This window comes from Pinus tabuliformis, chromosome 7 (genome assembly GCF_031772625.1).
Source record: "Pinus tabuliformis cultivar Carrire ecotype Pingquan chromosome 7, CPIR1, whole genome shotgun sequence".
Lineage (NCBI taxonomy): Eukaryota > Viridiplantae > Streptophyta > Pinopsida > Pinales > Pinaceae > Pinus > Pinus tabuliformis.
In genome coordinates this window covers 35,788,700-35,810,116 of record NC_142293.1, presented here as the reverse complement: position 1 = coordinate 35,810,116, position 21,417 = coordinate 35,788,700, and the positions used below count along the sequence as shown (strand labels likewise).

Genomic DNA, 21,417 nt, shown 5'->3' with positions numbered 1-21,417 from the left:
TAAGTCATCGTAAAATGTCTCTAAAAAAAAATTATGAGCTTGCTCACCCCAAAAAAAACTCTTAAAATCACCTAAACTTCCATAAGGAATATATCATAAATTACGAGTCAAAATCTAAAAAAATTCCACATGTCATTCACTATGTCTCCTTAGGATTATGAAAATTTTAACGTCTAAAACTTCACCCAAAAAGAATTATAGCAAAAATTCAAAGATGGATATTTTAGGACTAATTTCAGGATACGTCATAAACCTTATCTTCCATACATTGAATCTTTGAAATTATAGTGAATCAATACTTGAAAATTGGACCACGTGTACTTCAACATTTTGACTCAATCTCCTAAAAATTTTGCAGTCTAAGACATCCCAAAAGAAAAGTTATAGCAAAAGTAAAAAGATGACTCATTTGAGACTAATTTCAAGGTTTTATATATGGTCCCGGTGAAAAAAAAGTCTGAGAGTGCTCATGGGGTTTGGGAAAATGACAAATAATCAGGCAGAAGCATATGGCTTCCGAAAAGGCTTCCTCCTTGCTAAAAATATTAGGTTTCCTCTCTGATGGTATTGGCGGACTCTCTTATTATCATTCAGCACATGGTTAAAGGTTCATCTGCAGGAGATAAGTTATTGGTTATGTTGCATGGGTTTGCAAACCCCGCCCTGGGTTCTCGTCCCCACAAACTGGGAGTTGGATGGGTGCTTCCTAGACGAACCCAAACAAGCCCGATACTTCCCAGAAGAACTCAATACTCAATATCTTTGAGTTGGGTTCTTTTGTGTAAACGGGTTCACCGAATCCCCAAAATGGGTGCGTGAACCCCAAAAACAAGTGCGTGAGGGGTTCTTGATGACGTTTTTTCCTTTCTCCAGAAATCCTTTTCTTGTTAGAAATTTTCGTAGGAGAACTGTTTAATGGATTTATAATCCGTCCAACGTTTCAGATGGTTACTCCATCCATCATCAGGGACCAAAGAGCTTCATGAGTGAACGAGGGTTGGAAGGCCTTTTTATAGGAGAAAGGAAATATTAGTCGTTAGGGAAAGGGTCAAAGTTAAATAAAATCAATCAGAAATAATAATTGAATTTTGACCAAATTTTGAAGAATTAAGTAATTTAATATATGAAATGAGCAATTGGTGGAAAATTAATATATAAAATTATTAAATAATTACTTAAGAATTGAAATATTGAGAATGGGTGAAAAATAAGAATTAAAAATTAAGAATTAATTGAAAACCAATAATTAGTAATAATTAATAATGTAGTCAAACAAAGAAGATTCGTTAAAGATTAGATAAAAATTAATATTCAAATTAAATTTTAAAAAATTAAGAATTACAAATTAAGAAATATTTGAAAACCAATAGTTAGCAATATTTAAAAAATAATTAATAATGTAGTCAAATAAAAGGATTAGTTAAAAAATTAAAATTAATAATTTTAAATTAATTTATGATGATATAATTTGATATAATTGAAAAATTAATTTAAAATAGAAATTAATTAGATATTTGAATTAGCCCCAAGGGATAGCTCAATTGGTCGAGTTCCCGTTGCTAAGTACCTTGCCAATTGGGAGGTCACAGGGTCAAATCTCCTCGTCGCCCTTGGGGTTAGGCTCGCTCAGAAAAGCCGACGGGTAGATCCCTTTGGGTGGATCTGCCCGGATTATTACCAGTGGATGTAGCGGCCACTCAGTGACCGTGAACCACAACTTAAAAAAAAATTAGATATTTGAATTAGAAATGAAATAATATTTTATTAAACTAAAACCTAAAATAGTGATAAATAAAGATAGAAAATTTTTAAATTAAAATAAAGCTTTTTTTCAAGTTGACCAAATGAGAAAAAATTGAAAATAGTATATATATTAGTTAAATAAATAGATTAGGTATTGATGAAATAAATATGAATGATTCAACAACCAACAAGGGTCTATTATAATATTGATAATAGGAAGTTGGAATTCAAATTATCAGTGGGCAAGATGGTGGATGACAAGCTTCCATGATTGGCTAAAAGTCTATATCCATCCTCTCTATTAAAATTAATATGTTTCTTCTTGATTTCCAAGGCCTCTTGGATAACCCGAGAGTTATAAAAAGGAACAGAGGCTAGGATTTTCGAATGATCAAACTGAATCAGAGGTCTTTTCTTCTCACATTCCACATAATGGTTTGTCGTTGTGTTGAATAAGTTCATGGAAGTTCAAAATTCCAATATCAAATAAATGATAGAGAAATGATTTGGGTATTGGATATCCATATGATATATCAGATGAAAGATAATCTCCTCCTACCCAAAAGTAGCTTACAAATAACTTAATAAGTTTAATGTATATTTAATTAACCAATTCACTATAATGACATTTTTACAGTTGAAGTTGGGTTTTAAAGATTTCCAGGTTAATGCAACCAAATCGATGTATCGTACTTTTATCTTAATATGGTAGAATCATACTAAAAGGGTTGTAATGTTATTTTCAGTGCAAATCATATTTTCAGCCTTTATAGTTTACTGGGATGTAGTTAGTAGGTCCACTAAATATATAAGATAAAGGGTTGTTCATGAAAGGATTGGTAGAAGGATGACATTATGTTATCTGGAAACATTCTCTAAGGGACTGATAATAATGAATTTCCTAGAGGTCAGCTTCATCTATTGGTATTCTTTGACTGATATGAATCAAATCATCTTTTCTGGCATGAATATGTCGCCCCTGTCATTAACTTTATTATAGCCCTTAACAACACTATGTTTCAACTTAATAACGAAATAGGATTTTAGTATGTCAGCCAGTGTCATAAATGAGTATCAGATTGTTAGGTTTCAACTTAAACAATTGTAACATGCATATTGTTAGGTTTCAACTTAAACAATTGTTAACATGCATATTGTTAGGTTTCAACTTAAACAATTGTTAATATGTAAGTTGGAATATTTCAAAATTAATATATATTATAATTTATAAAATATATAATATATAAATTATGATATACCCCCGACGAACCCACATACCCTATTTCAAAAAGTGACGCACATGTCCCCGTACCCAAACCCACGTTTCCTGGCAACATAGGTTATTGGATATCCTTAAAATGTGTCAAGAAGGCAACAAAAAATATCCCTATTATGAGTTATAAGCACATATTACAGGATAATAATAAGGAAGTGGATGGATGTGCCAATCTGGGATGTAATCTTAAATTTGGAGAAATTATGGTTAATGGTCAATTAAGGTTGTCCTTCATTCCTTAGTAATAGTTCCAATGATAAGCCATGCAACATCAAGTTACATCATAAACTAGGGGTGTATATATTGTAAATTTTGCTTTATGCATGTTAATTTTAGGTATGTTCTATGCTTAGAGCAATTTATTTCAATTTTCATAGTTAGCTCAATATCTTTTCCAAATTAGACAATCACATCAGCATTAAATTAAATTGCAGATAGAACATAAACATAAATCGCAGAAGGCAAGACAAGACAAGAGGACACAAGATGTGGCGCTAGCCAGGGACAAACCCCAATGTGGGGAAACCCTTGATCAATTCTTCTTTTATGTTCTTCAATAGTTCAGCAGAGAGAGAGAGAGAGATAGTAAATTTAAAACAGAAGTCAACACTTTGACTTTTCTAGATAAGAGCAAAGATCATCTCTAGGAGGATGATACATGAGATCAGTTGAAGACATGTTGCTTCAACTGATTCTCCAAGGTGACTCCTTCACCTCTCATTGTGTTGCATCTCATCATGCTACACCTCACCGCGCTGCACCATGTTGCACCCATCATCACAATGTTGGACCTCATGACTACTGCACCTTATGTTGCACTGTTGTCCCATGTGCCATGGTTGAACCATGTTGTCATACTACATGTCTCATGTGCTTGCAGCACCATGCTTGCCACTGTTATCCATGTTGTCCATGATATCCATCTTGTCCATGCTTGTTGTTGTACCATATGCCTTCTGCCATGTCACAGTCGTTGTCTCACTTTGCCTTGCCATACCTTCCAACTGTCCCATATGTCTTGGCATACTTGGTTGTTGTCCATGTGTCTTAGCAGCACCATGTCACCTTGTTGTCCCATGCATGTTAGCAGCACTATGTCACCTTGTTGTCCCATGCATGTTAGCAGCACTATGTCCTTGTTGTCCCATGCATGTTAGCAGCACTATGTCACCTTGCTGTCCCATGCATGTTAGCAGCACTATGTCCTTTGTTGTCCTATTAGTATTGTTGTCCCAACATAGTTGCTATACCTCGCCGTTGTCCTATGTGACTTTGCAGCACTATGTAGCCTGTTGTCCATGAATCTTCCCAGCACCATGTAGCCCAGCTATATATTTACTTTGTTGAGCTACTTTGCAGCACCATGTAACCTTGTTGTCATGTGTTGTTTCACCACGCTACACTACTACACTGCAGCACTGGATAGGGCATCACCCTACAGCCCTTATCTTCCATACAAATCAGCAAGGCAGTCTTCTAAAGACTACGTTCTCCAAGGGGATAACCCTCCATACCTACGTTATTTCTTTAGGCCTTGTTTGATTGCAGTTAAGGCCACGTTGTCCCTTCAGCTCATTCATATTGCGGCTAAGGTCACGCTGTCCCTTCAGCCCCTTTACATTGTCTAAGGCAGCCTCCACGTTGTTCCTTTAACCCCTTATATTACGGCTATGACTCCGTTGTCCACACAGTTGTTCCTTGGCCTAATCTACCCAGCATTATGCACTTGGAACAGCCCTTACTAACCACGTTGTCACCTATAGCAAACCCTCACTGCTGCCCATAAATTTGACTACGTTAGGGCTTAATTAGATTAGCGTTTAGGGCTGGATTAGACTAGCATTTAGAGCAGCCTTTAGGTTTGCATTAGGGCACCCTTTAGTCTGTGTCTAGGGCTGCCTTCCATTTGCGTCTAGGATTGCCTTCCATCTGCATCTAGGGCAACCTCTTTTCCTCCAACGTCTAGGGCTCCACTCCTAGATTTCTCTTCCACTAAAACCCAAGACAAGTGGAGAGAGAAATCAATATAGAAGTGTGTGAGAAATGACTCTCAAGTCATCTCCTTTTATACTAAAACGTTGAGCACATGTGGGGTTTATTTGGTTGCTGGCCGACCTTGACGAATTGTCTTATAACACAAATAAATTCATAACTCCATGAATACTTATTGGAATCGGATGATCTTTAGATCGATCCTACACCTCTCAACGAGAGGGATCCAGGAAAAATATCAACTGCCATAAATAAGATGACCCACATGGAGTTTGGCCCTAGTTGCCAATTTTAACACTCCCTCTCAACTAGGGAGAACTCCATCTGTTGATCCATATGTCTGATTGTACTATCTTTGCCATCAATGCCCTGCACTACTCTGCTCTGCTCTGTTGAACCATGAAGAAGAAGAATTGATTGAGAATGTCTCATACCATTCTCTACTGACCCGAAGTCAGTTTTATTGATCCTAGACCAATATCACAAGAGAGTATCTCAAACCACTCATGTTGATCCCAGATCAATTTCATTGATCCCAAATCAATGGAGGTCATCCTAGCATAAGGAGTACAGCGGATACAATGATGCGTCCATCGATAGTATTACTATGGTCCCTAACCCCATTTCCCTGCTCATTGGCAAGATGAGAGGTACTTCCCATGAGTCCCAGACTGCATGGGTAGGATGCCTCAACAGGAGAACCATTCATCCTGTCCCTAAGTCGCCTCAGGGTATCGCAGGGGAAGGTTGAGCCATTCACCCTGTACACAACTCACCATTAGGGGAGGGTGAGTCACCCTATGGTCGCATGTTGCTCTAGTGAGTACCCCAAGCCCCCCGGAGCTCCCAGAGCTCAATGCATGCAACATGCAGGCCCCTCATTAGAGGGTCTCTCAACGATTCCAAGTTGTTCGAGAAAGTCACAAATTTGACCTTTCCCCGGGGCTTTCACAGAATTTCTGCAACCTGTACATCAGCCTTAATGTGATGGAGCCTCCTCGCTCATCGACGTACCATATCCCTGATAAGGTAGAATCTGATGTCTATCTGCTAGAGCAATCATAGAATACAGGAATCCTCAACGATTGAATCCCCCCCTGGTTGACACAGAAGATCACGATGGTATCCATCATGTGTACAAACAGCTCACTGAAGAGCTTCCACAACCAGGCAACTTCATACGAGATCATACTCGTAGCTATGTATTCGGTCTCGACAGTGCTTATAGCAACCGACTTCTGCTTCCTGCTCATCCATGATATCGAAGCAGAATCCAAAGAGAACCAGCACTCAGAAGTGCTCTTGCGATCCTCCACACTGCCTGCCTAGTCAGCGTTCAAATAATCATGCAGCTTCACATTTCCAGCAATGTATCTCAATTCATGAGAGATTGTGCCCCAAAGATATCTCAAAAGATTCTTGGCACCAATTCAGTGAGGCTCAACCATATATGAGCTCATCATGCTAACTGCAAAACATATGTCCGAAAAGAAGTTCACCAAGAACATCAACGCGAATGAGTTTATGAAACTCAGAGGCCATTTCCCAAATCTAGTCCGACATCACTACCATATAACTTCTAAAAGTTAAGATCCTCGAGGTAGTCACGGGCTTGCAGTTTACCGTTCCACATCTGGAATCCAACTCCCTCTTACTTCTACAAATGAGTGGGTCTGCACCTGTCAAAAATAGGTCGTCCTTAGAAGGTGCCGGTATGAGAGGTCTATCATCCACAACCTTCGAGCAATGGTTTGGATCGGTTTCACTCCTAGTGAATCTCAACTTCATCAGATAGCTATCAATCCTCTTATACTATGCCCGAGGTGTTTTGCTTGAAGCCATAAAGGGCTTTCTTCCACCTGTATACATGAGATTCCCGATCATGAATCTCAAACTCCTCGAGTTGTTCCAAACCTGTGGACCTGCTGCATAATGGGAATGGTCCCCTTGTAAGATTTTCCTTCGGTACATCTCAGACATGTACCTTCATGCTCTTCTTGAATTCAGGCATCCCTATCACCATCTACCTCACATCGGGTAGGGCCCCATAAGTAGACCTCCGGTGTCATAGATGAGATATGTCAATTGACATGATCCCCAATGGACCATCCTGCAACTTGATAAAAAAATGCCAACCCTGAACCCATGAAAAAAAGCATCTTTGAAAATTCTATTTTCAAACACGTACCTTTCCATCGATGAATGCCACCCTGAAACCTTTGACTTACATTGCCGAAATGGACACAAGGTTCTTCTTACGATCAGGTACATAAAAGAGATTCTGTAAATGAATAAAGTTACCCTCATTCAATTGAGGGGTAGCATTTCCTACACCCTTTCCGGTATAGGTGGCATCGACTCCAAGTATAATCCCACGATTGTTTCCATCTCTTACCAAATTCAAGAGAGCACCCTTCTATCCGATGAAGTGCCTTGAAGCACTATAATCAATCAGCCAGATTCCTATAGAATCTGAAGGAGAGGGCCACTACAAGATAACACTTCTTTATCTTATCAAAAACAACATTTGATTCTTCATATCTGGGGTTCCTTGCTTTCTCTGAAGAGTCGGCCATTTCCTTGATGACCTGCATTACCTGTCATTCCTCTGATCATTGAAGATGTCCCTAGAATGATTGCTATCATCATCAAGTGATATGTTCTTGCCATTCGGACACTCCTTCCCATAATGGCCGAACTTATTGCAAACAAGGCATCTGTCTTTCTTTCCACCCTTCGATCCAGACTTTCCATTGAAGTGATGTTTAGGCCATCAGAAACTTTCGCTGCGCCATTCTGATAATATTCTTTGCTTCGACTTTACCCTTGGTGAATTTGAAGAGGGATGAGAAATCCATAGATCCTTTTGTCCTTTCCCAACTATCTTTGGTGATTTCTCTTTCACTCTTGCTTGACTTTGTCTTCACCTCAGCTCTGATACCATGTTAATTTTAGGTATGTTCTATGCTTAGAGCAATTTATTTCAATTTTCATAGTTAGCTCTATATCTTTTCCAGATTAGCAATCACATCAACATTAAAGTAAACTGCAGATAGAACATAAACATAAATCGCAGAAGGCAAGCCAAGACAAGAGGACACAAGATGTGGCGCTAGCCAAGGACAAACCCTAATGTGGGGAAACCCTTGACCAATTCTTCTTTTATGTTCTTCGATAGTTCAGCACACAGAGAGAGAGAGATAGTACATTTACAACAGAAGTCAACACTTTGACTTTTCTAGATAAGAGCAGAGATCATCTCTAGGAAGATGATACATGAGATCAATTGAAGACATGTTGCTTCAGCTGATTCTCCAAGGTGACTCCTTCACCTCTCATTGTGTTGCATCGCATCTCATCATCATGCTACACCTCACCGTGTTGCACCATGTTGCACCCATCATTACAATGCTAGACCTCATGACTGCTGCACCTTATGCTGCACTGCTGTCCCATATGCCATGGTTGAACCATGTTGTCATACTACATGTCTCATGTGCTTGCAGCACCATGCTTGCCACTATTATCCATGTTGTCCATGACAGCCATCTTGTCTATGTTTGTTCTTGTACCATGCTTCCTGCTGTACCATGTGCCTTCTGCCATGTCACAGCTGTTGTCTCACTTTGCCTTGCCATACCTTGCAACTGTCCCATATGTCTTGGCATACCTAGATGTTGTCCATGTGTCTTAGCAACACCATGTCACCTTGTTGTCCCATGCGTGTTAGCAGCACTATGTTACCTTGTTGTCCCATGCATGTTAGCAGCATTATGTCCTTGCTGACCCATGCATGTTAGCAGCACTATGTCACCTTGTTGTCCCATGCATGTTAGCAGCACTATGTCCTTTTTTGTCCTATTAGTATTGTTGTCCCAACATAACTGCTATACCGTGTTGCTGTCCTATGTGACTTTGCAGCACTATGTAGCCTGTTGTCCATGAATCTTGCCAGCACCATGTAACCTTGTTGCCATGTGTTGTTTCACCACGCTGCACTACTACACTGCATCACTAGATAGGGCATCGCCCTACAGCCCTTATCTTCCATACAAATCAGCAAGGCAGCCCTCTAAAGACTGTGGTTCTCCAAGGGGATAACCCTCCATCCTACACTATTTCTTTAGGCCTTGTTTGATTGCAGTTAATGCCACGTTGTCCCTTCAGCTCCTTCACATTGCGGCTAAGGTCACGCTGTCCCTTCAGCCCCTTTACATTGTCTAAGGCAGCCTCCACGTTGTTCCTTTGACCCCTTATATTGCGGCTATGACTCTCTGTCCACACAACTGATCCTCGGCCTAATCTGCCCAGCATTATGCACTTGGAACAGCCCTTACTTACCACGTTGTCACCTACAGCAAACCCTCATGGCCGCCCATAAACTTGATTGCGTTAGGGCTTAATTAGATCAGTGTTTAGGGCTAGATTAGACCAACGTTTAGGGCCGCCTTTAGGTCTGCGTTAGGGCACCCTTTAGTCTGCGTCTAGGGCTGCCTTCCATCTATGTCTAGGGTTGCCTTCCATCTGCGTCTAGGGCAGCGTCTTCTCCTCCACTCCTAGATTTCTCTTCCACTAAAACCCAAGACAAGTGGAGAGAGAAATCAAGATAGAAGTGTGTGTGAGAAATGACTCTCAAGTCATCTCCTTTTATACTAAAACGTTGAGCACATGTGGGGTTTATTTCGTTGCCGGCCGACCTTGACGAATTGTCTTATAAGTTTATAACACAAATAAATTCATAACTCCATGAATACTTATTGGAATCGGATGATCTTTAGATCGATCCTACACCTCTCAACGAGAGGGATCCAAGAAAAATATCATATGCCATAAATAAGATGACCCACATGGGGTTTGGCCCTAGTTGCCAATTTTAACAATTCAGGGGCTCTATTGGAAGGCATTCACCTCCAAACCCCCCCCCTTTGTCTGCGTGAATAATGTACCTCTCGAGAGGATAGTTTTGATTTTGGATAGGAATTATCAATATAAAAGACTTAGACTTATGATGATGTATTTCCTTATGCATTTGTTACGAACCAGGCACAGATTTTGATCTAATACAAAATTCTCATTATTGTTAAAAAAAATCAAGATTAATCACAAACCCTAACTTTCAAAAGATATACTTGAATTATGATCGCATGTACTTTGTTATTTCTCCTTGGTCTTTCAAAATTTCATTATCTAAAGCTTCCAAAAAAAAAATTTATAGCAAAAATGCTATAAAGTCTTGATTGAAGGAGAAAAACCCTAGGATCATGGCTTTAATACCAAATGTTATGAGCCATGCACCTTGAAAATGATCAGAAGTCAATAAATACAAACCACTTCGACAGGGAAACCTATTTTTACAATGAACTCAATATACAAGACAAGATGAGATGATCCTAAGACTAGATCTCCTTCGTATATATATAGGAGACAAAGGGTGCAATGAAAGGTTCTAAGCAACCAAAAACAAAGTTTTCATGGTAATTCATTCCTAGTTCCAAACAAGGCCTAGAAGCAAGTGGACCAAAAGCCAACAAGCACCATTAAGCACGTGATCACATTAAACAAAAATCACCACTCATACCAAGGGAGTTCCTTCTAGCAATACATCTGCTCATTAGAGGTCGGTTCACAAAGATCACATATGTCAAGATACAACCCAAAGATGGAAGGATACAACAAGAAGCATAAGCCAGAATGTTGAATATATTTGTAGGGGTGCAATTGGGCTCGAATACTCTAGGATAAGTGGCTTAAAGCTTTTAATATAGAAAGTTAGGTAACAGAAACTTGCCAAGAAAAATTGCATTATGGTCACTTCCTATGTTCCCAAATTCGTACAAAGCCAATCAAAATCCTAATCTGAATATCCTGTAAGACCATAATTTATACAATTCGACAGAGGATAGAAACAAAATTTCCCTAATAAATCATCCCTTACTATAAATTGCTCCTAGTTCCAGACAAAGCCTCGGAGGAGTAAGGTGGGACCCTGTCATACAAATTCATTCAGAGCCTTCACCCCTTCCTCCCAAGGGAAGCGCTTCAACGTTGGTCGGCCTATTAACCCTGTTAAAACAAGTTATGGACAAGCCAGTGTATAATTTAAAACTGAGATTCTACTTTTGATCGATGAAGTACTACAGTTCAAAATTGCATACCAACTCTAAGTCTTCTTATTTAGTTGTTCAAAGTCTAGTTAGCTTTAATTCCGATTTTGAAAGGCTTTAGTGCCCATCATCGATTTTGATATCATTGTGACCTACTTTACCAGTAATAGTAAATATATCTTCAGAGAAACATCAGTTGGCCTATGAGCATGTCCATTGTGCGCATGTAAAGTGCTTGTTGGTGCCATTTTTTATTTGCCATAAGCAGGGTGAATCTAGCAAATTGTGCTTAATAAGTTCCACATGTCAAATATCTCCATATAAATGCTACAAAGGTCCAAACACCATTCTAAAATATACCCATTGATTTCGAATTCATTCAAATTTGCGGTCCATAGATGTAGCACTACATTATCTTTAATCCAGTAAGTAACAAATTCACACACAATGCCTACATAGATAACAACATACACAACATAATAAATATATGTGTGAGTGTGCGTGCACATGCACTACTAGGTGATTCAATTTTCATTTAATCATGCAATTTTAATCACAATGATATATGGGCTTAAATACAATAGTAAGGCATATACTATACCTCAAGTCAAATTATATGGGATCAAAGGAGGTTGAAATTCAAATTTTGGTGAATTTAAAGGAATGCATTGAAATTCATTCACATTCACCAAATCTCAAAGCCCTCGCTCTTGTTTAGATTTTATCATGCTTCACATTTGTTTATGTATCAATTTGTTAATGGTTCGTACTCATTTTACTAGTTTATAATGGTTCATGGTTCATAATACATGTTTGTTCGTATTTTATCATTTTTTAATGTATCATTTATTCTAAACGAAAAATCTCAAAAAATATTAGAAATTTAATGTTATAAAAAATTTTAATTTTTGGGGGCGGCTGAAGCAAGAAGGGTAATCCACTACCCCAAAGACAAAAGGAATATAGCTATGCTTGGGGCCTAGGACTGACAACTAATAATCAAGCCGGGTTTTGGGCGTTTTGGAAAGTTCTAGACCTTGCCAGGGACAAAGGAATGAAGAAATTAAAGGTTCTGGGAGACTCAATGATAGCAATAACGCAAATAACTAAGGCATTATCAAGAAGCTCTTCTTGTTATCGCCCAATTGTCCGTCGAATTGTTCTACTAGCATCAAAATTTGAGGAAATCAAACTTCAACATATCCTTAGATCTCTTAATGAAGAGGTGGACATCCTCGCCAAGCTCGGTTTGCAACTAGAACAAGGAGAAATTGAGTTGTAGGATCAAATCAAATTCCATGTCAATTGAATTAACAGGAATAAATACGAGGCACCAGTTGGAATCACATCATCAAATGGATGGATGTCGAGGGAAGACAAGTGTGTCCGGCTTATCCTGCACATGTCACATATCATGCATGGCGGAGTTCATTCTTGGAGCATAAGCAATGAGGGGCGACATGTTTTAAATGATCAACGATCTGAGAAGACATTGTCAATGAGGGAATTGGAGTCATTCGAGGATCGGTTCTTTAATGCCCTCATGCAAACTCTTTGTGTGAGAACAGGCCCAATGGTTGGGGATAATTCTTTGAGGCTTCACCTGCAGGCTAAATTAATGCTTGCTTTTGGGGAGAGTCCTTTCCGCCAAGAGCGGGAGTCGATCAATAAGGTAAGCCATGAAGCACTCAAGCATGTCTGGTTGTTATCCACCCTGAACACTCTTCTGAGGATCTGGACAGTGGTAGCAACGGAGAACCAAGAAGCTCCCGGGGATTTCGCTCGCTAGAAGAGAGCAGTAGAAAAACTCTACAAAAATTTTGTTGGGCATGTACAAGTTGTTGGGTAAAAGGATGGACTTCGTTGGGAAGGAGTGGGATGATTGAGCAAAGGTGGTGGACCACAAACTTGAATGGATGCAGGCCCGTATGGAACAAAGGCTTGTCAGAATGGAGACGAAAATCCTCCTTTTGAAGACTAGGCAATGAGATTCGGCATGGAGCTTGGAAGATGAAGAAAGGCAATATTCCCTAGAACCGGCATCAATAATGCAGGTTGTGGTTGTCTCAGGAGCAGAGGAAGACAATGGAACAAATCGTGGCAAGCAGGTGACTCCCAAGGACAAATCAGACCCTGGCCCCTCTGGGACAATTTAGATAATTATGTAGTATGTGTTGCAAGTATGAAGTTTTTTTGGGGCAATTTTGTAGAATATATGGGCATTATCAATGTAATATTGTAAAACAGAAAGTTGTGGCACTAGGAAAACTAAGTTGTGGCTCTACTGGAATTTTGAAGCTGTTGATGTAACAGGAATGTAAATGCAGCTGGCCATGAAAACCAGTTTTTTTTCAAATAAATATAATAGCCGCTTTGTTTAAGAAAATAAAATAAAAAAATTTGAAATATGTTTATTAAGGAACTTGATGGCCAATTTTTTTTTTAACCACAAGCGAATTTTATCCCGCTTTCAATGGGGGTGAATTCGAACAAACTATGCGGCGTACCCACTGACACCAAGACTTTATCTTCTGACAAAAGCTAAGGGACACCAGCACAAAACTCTTTACACCGTTTCCGTAAAAATGAATGCATCTAATAACAGAAACTTCTGAAACCTATCATTCTGCAACCTGAAGCTTACATTGGCAATAAACACAATTCTACTTACAATGTCCTTTCGAGCTTGCATCGCTTGGTACTCGGCCTTCTCTGCCGCCAACTGGGCCTGCCTACTCTCCTCTTGCTGCCTCATGATCTCAAACACCTTCACAACAAAAGTTTACACCTCATATAAATGCCATAATGCCTTTCTGTAAAAGTGAATGACCAACAAGTTGGATTGACTTTTATAGCGTATTCGCAGCTATCACCTAAAACCAAACTATATTACAGCAAAGTGGATCACATCGATCACTTGGCACACAATGACTATTTCAGAATAACGTAACGATTGTGTGGAACATGCCCAGGTTCTCCTCTTCCCCTTGCAACCCTGGCGAAATCATTCTCGATATGAAAAACATAAATTACTTTCCCATGAGCAGCGCAATCAATCCCAACAGAAAAAAGGTTTAGGGTTTAAACCAAAGAAAAGTCCATACCCTTTTAGCATGTGGAGAGCTATTGATTTCTCGCAGGGCCTTTGCCCCTCTTTCCAGTGACTCGGGATCAAATCCCGACCCAGAAGATTTGGTCTCTTCCTTGGGGGCTGCAGCAGGCTCTGCTGCATTGGAGGATGAAGAATATATGGAAGGAAAATGAAACAGGCCATCTGCATATGCAGGATCGAGGAATAAAGTTGCTGATGCTACTGTTGTTGCGAGACCTACGCTGTAAATCCTTGATAACGCCATTCTTTACAGAATTTAAATGATAGCATATTCATGGCCCATTGTTGCGAATGAAAATTCAGAAGAATTAAAGCTAATATTCGATATGTGTTTTGGGGTCCGTTCAACAAGCTGGGAAATGCCTGCGCAGACCTTGTTCTAGCGCTCAAAACTGTGGGTTTTCCGTGTAAAGCCTTGAATTTCGGCCCGCGAGTGTCAAACACTTAAAGTGGCCGAGTTTTTGATATATCCGTGGATTCCGTGGAGCCCCGGTATAAGATCGACTTGTAGGGTTTAAGAGAATATTTCGAATTGTAGGGTTTAAGAGAATATTTTGGTGTAGCGTTTTAGAAATAAAGGGTTTAGGGAACACCGTGAACAAATCAACGTTAAAAATAAAAAAGGATTGTGGTCACGTCAATCAGAACTTCAAAGAGTGAGCGGAGGGAGTGACCGGCATGCACCTCATTCAAGCGCGTTCTCATCGCTTATTTTGAACAAAATTCTTGTAACCTGAAGCGTAAGTTAAGGATGAAATTTGCCGAGTATTTTTTATTAATATTTACATTAATGGAAAATGAAATTTGTAATAAAGCTAATACTGGCTGATTAGCGCACATTAATCGGATAGTGGATATGATGGATTGTAAGTTAGTAGATCAATGGTTAAAGGGTATGTTAGTGGGTGAATGATTAGAGGGTGAGTTATTTTGAGTTATTAATTTAAGGGGTAATGGGTTAGGAACTAAGGAGTTTATGGCAGTGTACTAGTGTAGTGTACTAGTGTTGTGAACTAAGGAGTTTATGGCAGTGTACTAGTGTAGTGTACTAGTGTTGTTGGCTGTTATTCATATTTAATTTAGATTTATGAGGTTAGTGTGCTAAAGATTTGGGGTTTAATGTTTGATGGTTAAATAAAGTGAATAAATTAGGGTTATTGAATTAAGGGTTAAGCCTCGGTGGGTCAAGACCTTATGAGATAATAAGACTAGCTCACAAATGATACACAATAGATAATAAAAGCTCCTTACTTTAATAATATAGATAATTCTTATATAAAAAAATGGAGGATCTGGTTTCAAGGCAATGATGTATAGCTCAAGATCATAGTGATTTGCAATTTTGATTTATTGAAAAATCTCTTCATGAAGTAAGTTCTAAATATTGTTATTATTTACATGGATTCATAAAAACTTAGTAAGGCTTAATTGCAATTCCTTCCAATTAGATTAAACTAAATGAATGTAAGCTCAGTAAAGTTGCTTATCACATTATTATATTTTTTATTATAATAATAATGGTAACAATATTGTTATTTCTATTAAATATAATTATAATCTTTCGAACTATTGGCATTTGGATAACATAGACTATAAATTTGAAATGAAATGACATAGATTGTTTTGTATGTTTAGGTGTTAAGCACTTAGTATATATAACATTATTTAAGCCATAATTGTTTTAGGGTTATTAAACAATTAACACAACATAACTCATGTATTCTATACATACATATGTACATATATGTTGGGGGATCGCAAGGGAGTCATGGCGAAAAAAGGAATGTCTTTTAATTCCTTTTTTGTTTCAACACATCATTTTTCAACCCACGATTTTCTAATTCCAATTAAGAAATTAACGTTGTAATCTAATTCAAATCAACATATTAGGGTTATATATGTTGAGGGATCCTGTATATTTATTGTAAATGGAAAAGTTAATATAATGAGAGTTAGAGGCATGGCTCAAAACATTTAGTAGTTTTCTCGATTAAGGGTTTGCAGGGTAAATATCTCCGTATTGTATTTGATTGTTATTGTTTACTTTTATGTTTTATTAAGAAATTTTGTGTGTTTTGATTTCAAGTAAAAGTTTAAAATTTACATTTGGAATTAGAGTAATTTTTGGCTTCAAGAGGAAACCTTTTGTAGTTAAGGGTTGGGCTATCTTGGGTATGTGATCAACCTTGTTTTAGTGGGAACTCTATGGTGGTGAATCTTGTGGTTAAAAAAAAATGGCAAGCAATTCTAAAATTGAGATCAAGAAATTTAATAACAAATAATTGAGCTATGGAAGCTTGACATGGAAGACCTTTTGGTAGACAAAAAACAATGGGTCATTGTGCATCTCGGTAATGCATCTATGTGTATGTTAATGGAAGACTAGATGAAGTTAAATAGCAAGAAAATGAGTGCAATCTAGTTGTGTCTTTCAAATCTGGTATTACTAAATGTTTTAAGAGACGCTACAGCCAAGGCCTTATGGGATAAGTTAGAGGCTTTGTATCAATCTAAGTCTGAGTAAACAAACTTTTCCTTTGAAATAAGTTATACGTCCTAAGGATGATTGATAAAGACATGGTGATAGAGCATTTAAATGACCTCAATATTATGGTGAGTCAATTGTTATCTATTGATATTAAATTCTAGTCAAATATAAGTGCATTGGTTTACTATTTTTTTTGCCAAATTCATGGGATAGTCTAGTTGTGACCATTAGTAGTAACACAACCGTTTTAAAGTTTGATAATGTCATCTCATCCTTTTTGTGAGTATAAATGAGGTGGAAAACCACAATTATTCACCATGCATATGCCTTATTGATTCAGATTGGATCGTTATACTCTTTGTCATCCATCTAGATGCGTTTAAAGTGGGAAAAAAATGGAGGAATCAACTCATAGGACCATTTTTATCGGCATGACCCAATTTGATAATTTAGGGTCTGAAACCTTCTAGGAGCATTTTGAGACATCAAATGACGTTTTTTGGGGGTAAGACTTTGACACTTATTGCAACACCTTCTTTTCCTATTTTGCACATAGAGACCTTTCTAGTAGCGCAAAAATCAAAGTCTGTATGCAAAAGTTATGCCACTTAAAAGTTGACCTTCCTGTTTTGACCACCATAATTTGAGAGGTTGTCATGTCAAATAACATTATTCGAGGTGAAGGGGCTAGGCACATGATCATGATGAATGAGGCTCTAAAAGAGTCCATATTGTAACTCTAGTTAAGAGTTAAATGAATCAAACCTAACCATTAGTATGTTATTGGGATATGTTATAACCAAGCCACTAGGAGGAAAAGGGGTCGCATTCTTTTCAAAAACATGTGTTCCATAGATGATTAGAGTAGCTGAGAGGGATACAGAGAGAGCGCATAGATATAATTTGTGCATTGTAGTAGTCCACAGGCTATAGGCCTTACTTCTTTGAACTCACAATCATTTTCTATTCAAAGAAAGAGAGTGGATTGGCCTCACCTTCCAGCTAGGTTTTCACCCGAAAGGGTTTCCCAGGTTATATCTTGTGCCAATCATGGTTTGTGAGTTTTTATCTTTTTATTCTCTATTTTATGCACAATTATAATTTGCATGCATATGCAATAAACAATCACTTACAAAACCATGAATCTAAATAGAAATAAACCCTCATAGTGTAGGTTTCCAAATTTTAATTATAATATTATCAAATATGTTGTGACAAACTATCTATTGGAATATCCATGGCATTTTACGAATCATGTTGATATCAAAGCAGGTTTTTTTGGGTAATTTGTGGAGATTTGTAGGGGATCTACATCGGTAAGCCAAAAGTCATAAAACGTCAATCATGGTTAATGAATCTATGAATAACCCTCCTGATCCTGTAGAGGATAGGTTATCTTTGCTATAAGAACTAGTTATATATATAAACTGCAACATGAATCTTGACATGGTAGCCCCAACCAATAATGTTGGGTTATTCAAAGAAGATGGGGGTTCTAACACAGAGGTCCAATCATATGGGAGATCAAACAATCGAGAATAAATAAAGAAGGATCCAAAGAAAGAACCTTAAAAAGATCAACTGAAACATTCCTTGTTCAAAATGGAAGCAAAGATTGATATCAAGTTGTATCGAGGTGAGATCGATGCTCTAAAGTTAAACACTAGTTTTAACAATTAAAAGTTTATTTCAATGTTCATCATATAGAGGAAGAACAAAATATTTCATTCACGTAGCTTAAATTAGAAGGCCATGCCCTAACTTAGTGGAAAATCCACACAAAGACCTCAATGTTGGAGGGACATCCTCCAGTGACTAAGTAGGAGGAATTTAAAACCCTCATAAAGTCACAAGTTTACCCTATCAGGTATGTAGAAGACAAGTGGATCCGGTGGCACTACTTCAGGAAAAAGCAAGGGCAGAGTGTACAATAGTACACCACAAAATTTAAAAAGATGGAAATAATGTTGGATATCTCCCTAAAGAACCCAAATGTACTCTTCAAGTATATAGGGGTTTGTAGAAATTAATGTGTAGATTTAAAACTGCTCATGAAATTTACTAAATCACAAGACTTGAAGCTATTCTATTGATATGCAAAAGTTAATTCACCATTTAGAACAAGAATCATAAACATGCAAAAGGAAACAGCACACACACACATATATTTATCTAGGGAAGCAATTGCTCAAAACCCCCTTCTATATGTATTGCATTAATCAAAGAATAGAGAAGAAATACATATGCTTGCTCAAGCCTGAGCACACCTTGCAAGTGTATAGTCTATCCCTTTGCCTGATTGACTGACTATGGCCAACACTTAGCCAATTTTCAAGCCCTCCAAGTTCTTAATTCCTGTGTTGTTCCTTGAGGAATTAGGCCCCTATTAATTAGGAAATTTCATCATCTTGATTGCACAATTCCTTTAGATCCTTCCTCTGACTGCATGCACCACCTGTACACTTCAGAATAGTCTACAACTGATAGTACATTGCCTTGAAATCTCCATCTCAATTGGGTAACTCAAATTCTCTGCATGCATGAGCTAATTTAGCTGATTGATTAGTTATCTGGATGATCACTGAGTGTGGTTGAAGTTCCACTTCCACAACTTGACCTTCCACTAGTTCTTCCAGTAGTTAGAACTAGTTTAACTGACCATAACTCAATTTAACTTAATTAAATTTCTACAACTGAAATTAACTCAACCTAGGCTCCTGCAATTTAGGAACCCGCTGCACACAACTGAATTTCATGCCCCTGACTTGAATTAACTGAGCTAGAATCATATTTTTTAGGAATCAACTCAAGCAAACTAAAATTCAACTCATTAAATCGAATTGAATGTTTTTAACTGAGTTACAAGAGCCATGTCACCTCATTTAACTCCTCCAAGTTGTATGCTGATGTGGAATTTCGAATTTCCTCAATTTGATTAAGGCAAAAATTAAAATTAAGACTTTCTTTCTGCATTTTCAACACTCCCTCTTAGCAAGAAAGGGATTATCAACCACCCTTTTCCTGCACCTGTGGAATGTACTTCATGCAACACCTCTCCCTGTTATTGTTGCTCCTGCAACTCCTACAACTGAGAAGCATAAAAAAAACAAACTTAATCAACTGTGTCTGCAACTATCTACTCAAAAAATTGTGATGCTGCTAACTTCGCTACTGAGCCTCCTGCTTTGTTGTCAACACTCCTTTGCACTCCTCAGTATCTGACTAACACTGATCCTCCTGCTATTGAATATTGTGGGTCCCTGTAGCAAGGCAATGATCCACGAGGAGAACGCCTCAATGGACCCTGCCCAAATTTTTGCAACTCTTGGACTAGGGCTTCACATCACCCCAACTCACACCTGGAGGTATGGCAGAATTTGCACCCTCTACCCACTTAGATCGAACTCTCCCCCTGCTGGAGGTCTCTGCTTGAGTGGATGTCTCCACTCCGCCTCCTGTCTGCTTCTCCATTTAGCATTACTCCGTAATTTCTTGAGGCTTCTTTGAGGTTGCGTGTTGAGAGGTAAATCATGCTCCCTCTCAACCACCACAGCTATAGTCTTTGACTTGCTCCTCGAGGCTTTGCATGCATCTTCTACCTCAAGTGTATACAGGTTCTTGACTCGAACCTTGATCTGCTTCACCTATCCCATGGCTATGTGTCTCAGGAATTCCTTTCCTTTGTTGAAGATCACATCATAACCACGGTCTTCAAAAAATGCAACAGAGACGAGATTTTTCTTGAGGCCCGGAATAAACATCACATCCTTGCGTCTGAGAGGGGATCCTGACTCCCTCTGAAAGGTGACAATACCAATCTCAATCCCGGTGTACCTTCTGTCGTCTCCAAACTCAATGTTCATCTAAAGATCTTTCTCCTCCAAGTCACTGAAAAAATCTTTATTCCCCGTCATATGGAACGAGGCACCACTGTCTAGGTACCACACGCTCCCCATCATTGTGCTCGTCATGCATGCAATGAGAGTGAAATCAAGCTCGAACTGTGAAGCCAAAGCTTCACCTTTTTCTGCTACTGCAAGTTCCTTCTTGCTTGCCTTCTTGTGTGGACACTTTGTGGCATAGTGCTTGAATTCATGACAGTTGAAACACTTGATTTTGGACAAGTCTTTCTTCTTGACCTCTTGGCTAGAATTAGCCTCACTTGGGACTTATTCCCCTTGGTATTCCTTCCTTTGCTGCATAATGCAAAGTCCTCTTCCTCTTCTTTGGGTGAGGTCCCATATCTAGTATTCCGCCTTATTTCCTCATGTACCAAGTCGAACCATAACACTACAAGAAAAAAGGTCATTGGTGAGGGTCATGCCTGTGTCGCTAATGTCACATATGGTGATGGTATTTAAAAAAGCATTATTGTAAGTGTATATAGTGATGGTCTTTTAAGGTTTGTCACCAAATCCATTTTCAATGACACTTTTGGTGAGGGTTGTTAAAGGCCTGTCACTAATTCTCTCTTTGGTGACACTTTTGGTGAGGGTCATTAAAGGCCCATCACTAATTCTCTCTTTTGTGACACTTCTAGTGACGATCTTTTATTGACCCTCACCAATGCTCTTTTTGGTTACTTTTGGTGACGGTCAAAAAATGTTAGTCATCGTTGATCATTCCAATGAGTTTTTGATGACACTATGTACCTGTTACTATATGTTTTGTCAAAATATAACGATTTAAGACCATTGTTGTG

At 38.4% G+C, this 21,417-nt stretch overlaps 1 protein-coding gene across 1 annotated transcript in view; it reads right to left on the bottom strand.

Moving 5' to 3' along the window:
• Positions 1–14,549, bottom strand: part of LOC149245120 (uncharacterized) — a 280,773-nt gene extending 266,224 nt beyond the window's left edge. The window contains exons 1-2 of the mRNA XM_089457651.1: positions 14,220–14,549; positions 13,787–13,882 (exon numbers count right to left, since the gene is read on the bottom strand). Coding sequence (XP_089313777.1) covers positions 13,787–13,882; positions 14,220–14,471 — 348 coding nt within the window. The 5' untranslated portion in view covers positions 14,472–14,549. The remainder of the gene's footprint in view (positions 1–13,786; positions 13,883–14,219) is intronic.
• Positions 14,550–21,417: the final 6,868 nt, after the last annotated feature.